At 41.1% G+C, this 12,357-nt stretch overlaps 1 protein-coding gene across 1 annotated transcript in view; it reads right to left on the minus strand.

Moving 5' to 3' along the window:
- The window catches only part of fh (fumarate hydratase), a 33,774-nt gene extending 24,340 nt beyond the window's left edge, over positions 1 to 9,434 (minus strand). The window contains exons 1-3 of the mRNA XM_059985676.1: positions 9,267 to 9,434; positions 4,140 to 4,274; positions 365 to 475 (exon numbers count right to left, since the gene is read on the minus strand). Of these exons, the coding sequence (XP_059841659.1) occupies positions 365 to 475; positions 4,140 to 4,274; positions 9,267 to 9,386 (366 nt within the window). The 5' untranslated portion in view covers positions 9,387 to 9,434. The remainder of the gene's footprint in view (positions 1 to 364; positions 476 to 4,139; positions 4,275 to 9,266) is intronic.
- Positions 9,435 to 12,357: the final 2,923 nt, after the last annotated feature.

The following is a 12,357-nucleotide window of genomic DNA, read 5'->3' on the forward strand; positions in this document are numbered from 1 at the left end:
GGTCGTATAGTTGAATCAACCTGCTCTGAGTCAATGTGAAGCTATGCAAATTGATGAGCGAATGTCAGTGTGGAGTAATTGCCAGGCACGATAAAGATTGCAGAAGGCAAAGCAATAAATTGTCTTTTCTTTCAATCCACTTTCAGAATGTTTTGTTCCTTACCAGTCTTCTTGGAGTTCCTGTAATGCCATTACAGGTCTCCTCTGTTCATTGACCATGACCTGTTCTAACTAAAATGGTTGCTTGTTTCAGCCCACTAGATTTGGCCATCACTTCTCCAGTCTAGCAATTCAGCTCAGATGGCTATCTTCCTTCCAAAATCCATGAAGATTCCACAATATATTTTATGTACTATCACACTACCTCATCTGCTGCTTTCATAATACCATGTGCAATCTTTGGGTCCAAGCCATAGTCCATATTCACTTCTGCGGCAGCTCTTTTCAAAATCCCAAATGCTTTTATCACTTGGATCTGTGAACAGAAGCCATGGAAGTAATGTCAAATATCACGCTTTATTTTCCCTCTACTCACCAACAGAGAGGTTTCGTTAAAATAACGTATCTGGAAAGTGTGTAAGGATTGAATCAGAAAGAATGCAATTTCCTTATGTATTTATACATTTCTGACAGATTGTATAATCTATTTTGCTATTAGAGAATTGCAAGCAAGACCTGCTGATGTTGAACTGGACAATATTCAAATTACACTGCATCACAGTAGGGCAAGTGAGGTCTATTCACTCTTTCTGAATTATACACAAAATCCTGTTTGCTGGATTCCCACCGTTAAAAATCTCTCAATGCCACAGTCCCCATAATCAGAATTCCATTTAAATTAAGACAAATGAAAAACAAAATTAAACGTTCTTCCAGTGCAAGAGTGAATATGTCTTGTATTAATTGTAAGTAATTTTGTGAGAACATAAACAGTTTTATTCTCTTTGCAGGGAGTGGAATTGAGATTCACTTTTCTGGTTTCTGGGATGGATTTGAGATAAGAGGACAGAGTATACTAGACAGCATTCTGTAGAGTTTAGGAGAATATGTGAAAATCTCATCAATACAGTACTTTTAAAGAGCAAACACAAGGAAATCTGCAGATGCTGGAAATTCAAACAACAACACACACAAAATGCTGGTAGAACACAGCAGGCTAGGCAGCATCTATAGGGAGAAGCGCTGTTGACGTTTTGGGTCGAGACCCTTCGTCAGGACTAACCGAAAGGAAAGAGCGCGGAACACCTACGTTCGGTCCGCCAGAATAAGCAGGATCTCCCAGTGGCCATACATTTTAATTCCATGTCCCATTCCCATTCTGATATGTCTATCCATGGCCTCCTCTATTGTCAAAATGAATCCAAACTCAGGTTGGAAGAACAACACCTTATATACCGGTTGGGTAGCCTCCAACCTGATGGCATGAATATTGACTTCTCTAACTTCCGTTAATGCCCCTCCTCCCCTTCTTACCCTATCCCTGTCATAGTTAGTTGTTTACCTGTTCTCCATCTCCCTCTGGTGCTCCCCCCACCTCCTTACTTTATCCTGAGGCCTCCCGTCCCATAATCCTTTCCCTTCTCCAGCTCTGTATCACTTTCGCCAATTACCTTTCCAGCTCTTAGCTTCATCCCACTCCCTCCGGTCTTCTCCTATCATTTTGCATTTCTCCCTCCCCCCACTACTTTCAAATCTCTTACTATTTTTCCTTTCGGTTAGTCCTTTTGAAGGGTCCCGGCCCGAAACGTCGACAGCGCTTCTCCCTATAGATTCTGCCTAGCCTGCTGTGTTCCACCAGCATTTTGTGTGAATACAGTACTTTCAACATTCTAGGCTGATTGCAGAAAAAAATTATTTCCCTTGGCTGAGGAGTCAAGATCAGGGGGACAGATTCAGTTTTAAGAATGATATCAAATGGATGGTGGATGGTGAATCTTTAAAATCCCTTGTCCTGAAGACTCTGCCATTGTATTCATTCCAAACAAATGGATATTAATGTGAGCAGGAGATACGGGGATAGTTTTGGAAAATTCCAGGTGAGGCTCCTCAGCCATAATCTTGATGAAGACAGAGCAGATTTTAAGGGCTTAATGACCTACTCCTGATTAGATCATAAGATACAGGTACAGAATTAGGCCATTCAGCCCATTGAGTCATCTCCATGATACAATCATGGCAGATTTATATGACCTTTCAATCCCATTCTGCTGTAATCATTGATAGCCTTATTAGTCAAGAACGTATCACCCTCCATTTTAAATATCCCACTTACCCAATAATTCTTGTTTTTCGTGTAAATGAGAGACAAACTGGTGCTAACCCTTTCTAAAGCTGTCACAAAATTTCTAAAATTGAGGTTTAAAAGCATTTAATTGCATGATGCAATTGGAAACATTCACTCAAGAAGACGAGAGTTTCAATCTGCGAAAATTCTTTTCCAAGTCAATTTCTGCCAATACTCTGGCATTTTACATAAGAAGTAGGAGCAGGAGTAGGCAATCTGGCTCTGCTATTCAATAAGATCATGGCTGATCTGGCCACGGACTCATCTCCACTTAAATGCCTTTCCCCCATAACCCTTAATTCTCCTACTACGCAAAAATCTATCCAACCTTGTCTTAAATATGTTCACTGAGTTAGCCTCCACTGTTTCATTGGGCAGAGAATGCCACAGATTCATCACCCTCTGGGAAAAGCATTTCCTCCTCATCTCCATCCCAAATCTACTCCGCCGAATCTTGAGGCTATGTCCACTAGTTCTAGGCTCATCTATAGTGGAAACAACTTTCCTGCCTCTAACTTATCTATCCCTTTCATAATTTTATCTGTTTCTAAAAGATCTCCTCTCATTCTTCTGAATTCCAGCGAGTACTGTCCTAAGCGACACAATCTCTCCTCATAGTCTAACCCCCTCATCTCTGGAGTCAGCCTGGTGAACCTCTTCTGCACTGCCTCCAAAGCCAGTATATCCTTCTTCAAATAAGGAGACCAGAACTGCATACAGTACTCCAGGTGCAACCTCACCAGTACCCTGTACAATTGCAGCATAACCTCCCTGCTCTTAAAATTCAATCCCTCTAGCAATGAAGACCAACATTTCATTTGCCTTCTTGATAGCCTGCTGCACCTGCAAACCACCCTTTTGTGATTCATATACAAACACTCTCAAGTCCCTCTGAACAGCAGCATGTTGCAATCTTCTGCCTTTTAAATAATAATCTGCTCTTCCATTTTTCCTTTCAAAGTGGATGATCTCACATTTACCAACATTGTATTCCATCTGCCAAACCCTTGCCCACTCACGTAACCCATCTATCTCTGCAGACTCCCCGTATCTTCTGCAGTTTGCTTTTCCACGCAATTTAGTTATCATTAGCAAACGTAGATACACTACACTCAGTCCCCTCTTCCAGATCGCTAATGTATATCGTGAACAGTTACGAGCCCAGAACCAGTCCCTGCGGCACACCGCTCATCACTGATTGCCAACCAGAGAAACACCCATATATCCCAATTCTCTGCTATTAGTTAACCAATCCTCTATCCACGCTAATACATCCCCCCAACTCTATGCATACTTATCCTATGGATAAGTCTTTAATGCTGCACCTTATCGAACAACTTCTGGAAATCCAAGTAAATAACATCTATCTGTTCCCCTCTATCGACTGCGCTCGTTATATCTTCAGAGAACTCCAGTAAGTTTGTCAAACTGGACCTGCCTTTGCTGAATCCATGCTGCGTCTGCCTGATGGATCCATTTCATTCCAGATGCCTCACTATTTCATGTTTAATGATAGCTTCAAGCATTTTCCCAACTACAGATGTTAAGCTGGCTGAGTTACCTACCTTTTGCCTACATCCTTTTTTGAACAATGGTGTGACATTTGCCATCTTCCAATCAATTAAAAATCAATTAATTAAAAATTAAAGGTAATTATCTTTACATTTGTTATAATTCTGTGTGACTTTTCATTGGCCAGAGGCTTTCAAAATATAGGTACATTGCTAAACTTTTGACCAAACGAATGGGGAAATAACACAATACTCCTGCAGTAGAACAATGGGCAAATTATGGTGAAGTGCCTGATGTTTTAAAGGATAAGAACGTTCATTTAAATAGCTGTCCCATTACTTACTGGCATTCTCTCAGAAGTCCCTCCAATTTTAAAATTCATCACTGATCTCACTGTTTGGGCTCCATAATATCGATCATTTGGCACCTTCAGTTCACCAAAGGTATCATACTCTATTCTGTATCCGTCAGAACTTGCCTGCAAAAATCAAAAGGTCAAATGTATTGATTTCTTCAGTAATCACATAACTGTGGTTGTGTAATTTTCAAATTCAATCTCAAAGTCCATTAGACACAAAGCAGTTTAAAACTTTAGAGGTCATGAGCAAAATTTCAGACAAGATAGGAGGCCATTCAGACAAGCAAGTTCAAATACAAGTTTATTTATCATTCAACCATACATGAATACAGCTGAACAAAACAGCATTCTTTTGGGGCCAAAGTGCAAAACATACATACATAGCTAGGTTGCCGAAGACTTTTGCACAGTACCGTTGTAACTTTCTGCATTGTACAGCTGGCGGAAAAAAAAACCATGATACAAGAGACTGATGATAAACCTGATTTTGATATGGGTCTCAGTTGTGGACTGAGAGTGGAAAGGGGGCAGAGAGAGGGTAATCATGTTTTCAAAAAGGGAAGGGTGTGGGAAGCACCAAGAGAGACACTCAGTAGAGATCAATAGACCATTGGAACCAAATGACTTTGCTGAGTGTCTCAGTGCTGGATGCGACTGCACCTGCACGACCCTGAGCCCGACATGCCTTCTCTGTCACGTCCCACACCTCTCTCGTGGTGCTCCACCCTCACTATTCCTAACACCCTTTGCTCCCGCCAGATTTATAATCTCACTCTCCACTCCACGTTGACAAATCCATTACTGTGCAAGTCTTCGACACGCCTCAGGCTTTTGCAAAGTACAGTACTTATTCAATTTCTGTGTGAATTTGGAAATATCTATGTCTTTATAGATTTATTGTAAAAAGGTTTGTCTGCTTGTGGCCCCTTACTACAAAAAACTTGTATTTATTTGACACCATTAAACTTCTAAGATTTTCCAAGACATTTTTACAGAAATGTAGCTCGACATAGACCACACGATCAACAACTTGATCAGAAGCTGCGGAGTCAGGTACAATTCAGCTACAATATCACTGGGGGTGTTTCCTCACTCAAAGAGATAATGGAGACACAAAACAGAAAGATTACACAATGGAGAGGTTTCCAATGCAGAACCATCAATGAATTAAGTACATCATTATAAACAGTGTCCAGTGAGCACATTACCCAATGAGTTACAATGAGAATGAAGCATGGTCAATCTACAAAATTATTTTAATCAGAAAACACCATCCATTTAAATAAACAACCTTACAATCGAAACACTCAGCAAAATAAAAATATGAATTCTCCTGAAAGAGTGTTCTGATTAGAGGATAACCTTGTAAGCAGGCTTGACTGACAGGTGAATTACCCAATCATCTCCACCCTGGCTAGAAATGTCAGCAGTCAATTTTAAAGTAATCCTGGACAATCATTCTTCTCTTGAAAATATTCGATTTTTTCTTGTATATCATTTTCTAAGATCTGGAGTGAAGTATGAAACCAACTTTTTCCTTAATAACTGGATCTTCACGAATTCAACATTGAAATTGGGACCACAGCTGTTTACAATTTACATCAACGATTTAGATGAAGGCATTGAGAATAACATCAGCAAGTTTGCTAATGATACTAAGCTGGGTGGCAGTGTCTTGTGATGAGGATGTTAGGGAGAATTTAGGGTGACTTGGATAGGTTGGGTGAGTGGGCAGATACTTGGCAGATGACGTTTAATGTGAATAAGTGTGAGGTTATCCACTTTGGGAGTAAGAACAGGAAGGCAGATTATTATCTGAACGGTGTAGAGTTAGGTAAGGGAGAAATACAAAGAGATCTAGGAGTCCTTGTTCATGAGTCACTGAAAGTGAATGAGCAAGTGCAGCAGACAGTGAAGAAGGCTAATGAAATGTTGGCCTTTATTACAAAGGGAATTGAGTACAAGAGCAAGGAAATCCTTTTGCATTTGTACAGGGCCCTGGTGAGACCACAGCTGGAGTACTGTGTACGGTTTTGGTCTCCAGGGTTAAGGAAGGACATCCCGGTTGTAGAGGAAGTGCAGCATAGATTCACAAGGTTAATTCCTGGGATGTCCGGACTGTCTTACGCAGAGAGGTCAGAGAGACTGGGCTTGTACACGCTGGAATTAAGGAGATTGAGAGGGGATCTGATTGCAACATATAAAATTATTAAGGGATTGGACAAGATAGAGGCAGGAAATATGCTCCAGATGCTGGGAGAGTCCTGTACCAGAGGGCATGGTTTAAGAATAAGGGGTAGGTCATTTAGGACAGAGTTAAGGAAAAATTTCTTCTCCCAGAGAGTTGTGGGGGTGTGGAATGCACTGCCTCAGAAGGCAGTGGAGGCCAATTTTCTGGATGCTTTCAAGAGGGAGCTAGATAGGTATCTTATGGATAGGGGAATCAAGGGATATGGGGACAAGGCAGGAACTGGGTATTGATAGTAGATGATCAGCCATGATCTCAGAATGGCGGTGCAGGCTCGAAGGGCCATATGGTCTACTTCTGCACCCATTGTCTATTGAAATTGAAAGTGGACCTGATTGAGGTATACAAAATGACGAAGGGCACGCATGGGAGACAGAAACTATTCCCCCAACACTTTGATTACTTTACACTTGTTTTCAATAGTTCTTTCTTGTAAAAAAGATGAAAAGTTGCAGTTTATGTTTAATTTACTGCTTTCATGTGCATGCTACGTATAGGTTGCTATGTGGCTGTGCAAACATGAGTCATGAAATCACAAATCAACCAGATAATCACCAACTTCTACGTCATGAAATTTGTCATGTTGCAGCAATAGTACAAAGATAAACCACTAATACTGTTGTTTGGACAACAAAGTGCTGATGTATTATACAAGGAAATCACTGCTTCTGAGATGGGGCAAACTGTAGCATTAATTTGATTAGATTTATGTTAAATAATTGCCAAGTCCACTGGACACAATAAAGGTTAAGAGCCCGAGAATAAGCTGCTAGAAGGGACAAGACTTACTGCCAAAGCCAACTGCTCTGCATTTAGAGCTATTTCAGTCAGCTCTGACACTGGATATCGGTGGCCCTGCAGAAACAGCCGGGTTTTGCTTTCCTTTTTTCAGAACCAAGTGCTAAGAGATGATCTACACCACTGGTCAGAAATAGCCCTAAATGATATCACTTTTAGATTCCTGAAGGGAAATAATCTGATTTGTCCCAGATGTCATAATAGATTCCAAAAAAAGTTACTGTTTTTAAAGTTTGACTTGGATTAATTTCAAACCCTTGAACACAAGTTGATCTTAGTTACCATAAAAGTCTTGAGAATTAACACCTCTAAGGCTGTTAAGTGAAAAACCATACAATCTTTTGTCAAGTTTTCTATTGGTTGGGAAGTCATACATCTTGAAAAAGAAAAAGAAAATAGTTTTTTTTTTCTTAAACAAGAGAAAATCTGCAGATACTGGAAGTCCGAGCAACACACACACAAAATGCTGGAGAAACTCAGCAGGAAAAGAGCACAGTCAATGTTTTGGGCCAAATCTCTTCAGCAAGACTTCTTTTATCATATAAAGGTTACTTCCCTGTATTTCATTAATTCAACTGAATTTAGTTGTTTAAAACCAAAAGCTATTTCCTAAAGTGGATATCAGAGGTAAGCTCGCAACTGTGGGGAAAGCAATGAAATCCATCCAGAACTAGAAATGAGACACTACATTTGATTTGAATGTTAAAGGACCTGTGTAAAAACAAATCTTTTTTCTAATATTTGACTTTCAAAGTTTCATATGACCGTTCAGAAATATTTTGAAGATAAAGGAACAGTGGATTCTGAATAAAACGCTTTGGCTTTCAAATAATTATTTACTCTTACAATCTCACAAACAAGTGGTCTCTACTGTTTAAAGATAGTAGATAGGTAGATACTTAATTGATTCCGAAGGATAAGCATTGTGGGGAACCCCTTCACCGCTGTTTTGCATATCCTACTTTGCAGTGTGTCACTAGTTGCCCTTCATTTCTTGGACAAACTGGGGATCCCCTAACCAACAACACTATGGGAGTAATTTCAACAGATGCACAGTAGCGTTCAAGGCAGTGAGTAGTTAAGCCTAGGGAAAGTACTACAAACAATAAGTGCCAGGCCTGGCAGTGTCATTTCATAAATGATACACCTACACTAAATCCACAGAATTACCTTCCAACAGTAATTACTGGCCAAGGCAATCTTAAATAACTCTAAAAAGATAAATTTTCTGTTGCAGAATTTTTTTTATAGTTAAATAATTTGAGTGTCGATAATTGCCAAAAGCATCTTCAATTACCACATGCATTTAGATACGCGGGTCTGCGACAGAAGTTCAAACAAGCCACTGAATAACAACCAATAGTTGTACACACATCCACCAATTACACTGCCGCCGAGAAAGATTCCAACCGACTTGAGGAGATGTCTGCCCTCTGCACTTTCTACATCAGAATCAGACTTTAATCGCCAAGTACCTGTACACATACAAGGAATTTACTTCCGGCAGATGTTGTCTCTCTGCTCATAACAGATGATAAATATAAATCCCTAAAACGGAAGTAAAACTGCAATCTATGTGTTTAATTGTCAGAAGGAAATCGGCACACGATCAGCCGGCTCTCACGATTCTTATTCCCACAGAGCTTAGGCCTGCAGGCTTTCCCGGTCCGTGTGCAGGGTACGCTTAAACAGCAGAACATCGAAGCTGAATAGAATCTTCTTTGGGGGGAAATGTTCATTAAAAAGGAACCGGTGGCGAAGTGCAGCTGCCTGCCTTGGTTCAGCGCCGCCACCCGGAGGGAGCGGCTCCGTTGCCAGGCTCCCAGTGACCTTGTGCGACGGGAACGTTGTCCCGGGGAACACGGGCAAAGCCAGGACTGCGCGGCCTGATGGACCCGAGAGCCCCCGGCACGGCGACAGGAGGCATGCATGCACCGAAAGGGCGAAGTTTTAACCGCGACGCGCTTCGGCATGACAGCCAGCGAACCTGTCGCAGTAAAGGCCGCACGGCGTGGGCGTCCCTGCCTGCCTTGGTCCCGAGGTTGATTGGACATGACTGCACTCACCATCCTCTTACTGACTGCAGCAGCAGCGGCCGGGAGCGAGTTCTTTGCAAATAGCTGGCAGCCTTGGATAACTCGGAGTTTGCCTTGGACGCACTGGAGATTTCGGACAAAGCGGAACATGCTGTAAAGGAGGGCGGGGAGGAACCAAGGACAGGCTGGGGAAGGGCCGCCAGGGGGAGTTGTAGAATGGGGCAAAGGCTTGAACCAGTTGCAGTCAGATATCTCATTTTACATTTGGGAGTTAGTTCAGTACTGCTTAGTATCCCTAAAATTTACATTTTTATCATGTTTTAAACTCTTTTTAGGTAACTAAATTTTGAAATTGCTGTAAAAGTTCAGAAATTTGAACTTTGATGCATTGCTTAACTATTGACAAAACTCCAAGGCAAATTTACAGAAGCTCAGAGTTGATGACATCCAGAGCAATAATCATACTGATAAGATATATGAAGATAAAATTATTCCTCCCAAAGAGAATCATATACACCACACGACCAGTAACAGCCTAGCAGATGCAAGATCAGTAGCCATTAAGCAAATGATAACTGCAGCTGTTGTAAATCTGAAGACAAAAACATACTGGAAATTGCAGCAAATGAAAAATTTAGCGATGGGAACCAATACAGCTCCAAATCAATGTTGCGACTGCTGCATTTGTAATGTTTTCACTTCTGGGTGGATGGGAAATGAATGGGCACAACATTTTGGGTTGATTTACGCAGAATATGGTCCCAGTGTACTTTCTGTTGTTCCTTCAACAACACACACAAATGCTGGTGGAACACAGCAGGCCAGGCAGCATCTATAGGGAGAGGTGCTGTCGACGTTTTGGGCTGAGACCCTTCGTTGACATTTCGGGACGAAGGGTCTCGGCCAGAAACGTCGACAGCACTTCTCCCTATAGATGCTGCCTGGCCTGCTGTGTTCCACCAGCATTTTGTGTGTGTTGTTGTTTGAATTTCCAGCATCTGCAGATTTTCTTGTGTTTGTTCTGTCGTTCCTTCATGGTTTTGTAAAGCTCCAAATCAAAGGAGCAGCAATGGGGATAAGTGGCCACTTTATTAGGTACACATGTAGACCTGTCCATTAATACATATACCTAGTCAGCCATAAAAGCATGCAGACGTGGTCAAAAGTTTCAGTTTTCTAAAAGGAACATTACACACATAATGAATCTCAAATTATATGGTAAATCTCTTAAGCATGAGTCCGTGGTAACATCTCTAGGAACGTGGATGGACACAAGCCTAACATGGAAGGTGCATGTGAATCAAGTGTAAAAAAAAGCCCTTAATGTGCTCAGATGCTCAGTTGGGTGTGATTGGTGTGTGCGTAGGAGGTCACTAAATTTTATATTGCTTTAATCAGATCTTTCCTTGATTGTGGATACGTTGCATATGGGTCAGCCTCACCAGCAGTCTTGGATAAGGTTCAAGCTCAAGCATTGAGATTATGTTGTGCTATTAACTCATCCGCAATATTGGCATTATTGGTAGAGATGGGTGAAATGCCTTTTCATCTATGCTGGTTACAGTTAGCAAAGATTTATCGGGTTAACGCGAAAGGACATAAAGTTCGCAATCCAATATTGGCAACATTAGTAGTTTTGGAAGCACTGCATCCAAAAGATCTTCAGTTTTGGGTGGATGGAAAGTGAATGGGCACAAAATGTTGGGTCGTTTAGTGTGGAATATGGTCCCAGTGTATCCCTTTCTGTTCTCCTTCACGGTTTTTCCCTTTGCCTGTGGTTGATTTAAGCTTCAAGGAAAGATCAAGAAGAGGATTTATTCTATATCAGTGGCACAGGTAATTCAGCAATATATGCAAGGTAGATATTATAGCTTCCTGCAAACTGTATCTATATGTAAGAAATTGGACAACTTGAAATTGGACAGCTTCTGTTGAGGCTACAAGATCTAGGCTGGTGTATTCATTTTTATGGGTCCCTGCCCATGTTGGGGTTGAAGGAAATGAAGTGGCAGACATTCTAGCCAAGCAGTCACTTAAAATCACAGATGTAAATGGAGTAGAACATAGAAAACCTACAGCACAATGCAGGCCCTTCAGCCCACAATGCTGTGCTGAACATGTACTTGCTTTAGAAATTACCTAGGGTTACACATAGCCCTCCACTTTTCTATGCTCCATGTATCCATCCAGGAGCCTCTTAAAAGACCCTATCGTATCTGCCTCCACCAATATCACCAGCAGCCCATTCCACACACTCACCACTCTGTGTAAAAAAAACTTACCCCTGAAATCTCCTCTATATGGTGCTTTTACGTACAGGAGAGGTGAAAGCGATAATTTAAAAGTCTATTTAATTAATGTGGCAACAAAATTTGGGATAAGGTAGAGGATGGTGGGAACTCAAATGGAAGATGGGTAAAATAGGAGGGATGAAGTTATACTTAGAAATTTACATATTGGATGTACTAGATGGAATAATTTCTTGTTCAGAATTAAAATGCATGAATGGGCATTTGTAGGGAGTGCACTTGTCAAGAAATGTTGCAGCATGTATTGTTTGAATGCACTTCCTATGAGTTGCAAAGGAAACTTCTAATTGCTAAATTGAGATCTTTGCATCGGACACAGGTTAACATGGAAAGTCATGGAAACTTGCAATTTTGCCATTGTATATAAGTGAATATTACTCTTTCTGAAAAGCCCTCAGCTTTTTGATATTATTGTTTTTTTTTGGGGGGGGGGGAAGGATTTAGTAGGTATACTTCCTGTCTCTTTGTTCTGCACTCCATCTCAGTAGATGGTGGTGATGCACTTATGTTGGTCTGCCATTAAACTTTATGAGAAGACATTCAGTTGTTATTCAGACCAAACATCAGAATGGGGAAGAAATGTGATCTAAGTGATTTTGACTGTAGAATGGTAATGGGCACCAGATGTCGCAAATCTCCTGGGATTTTCGTGTACAAAAGTCTCTTGAGTTTACAGAGAATGGTGCAATAAACAGCAAAAAAAGGTAAGTACTCCCTGCCCTCTGTGGAAAGAAGTTACTTCCCAGGTCTCTTTTAAATCTCTTCCCCTGTATATCTGTATTCTCTAGCTTTGGACTCCCGAAACTGTGGGG

Source organism: Hypanus sabinus, chromosome 12 (genome assembly GCF_030144855.1).
Source record: "Hypanus sabinus isolate sHypSab1 chromosome 12, sHypSab1.hap1, whole genome shotgun sequence".
Taxonomy (NCBI): Eukaryota; Metazoa; Chordata; class Chondrichthyes; order Myliobatiformes; family Dasyatidae; genus Hypanus; species Hypanus sabinus.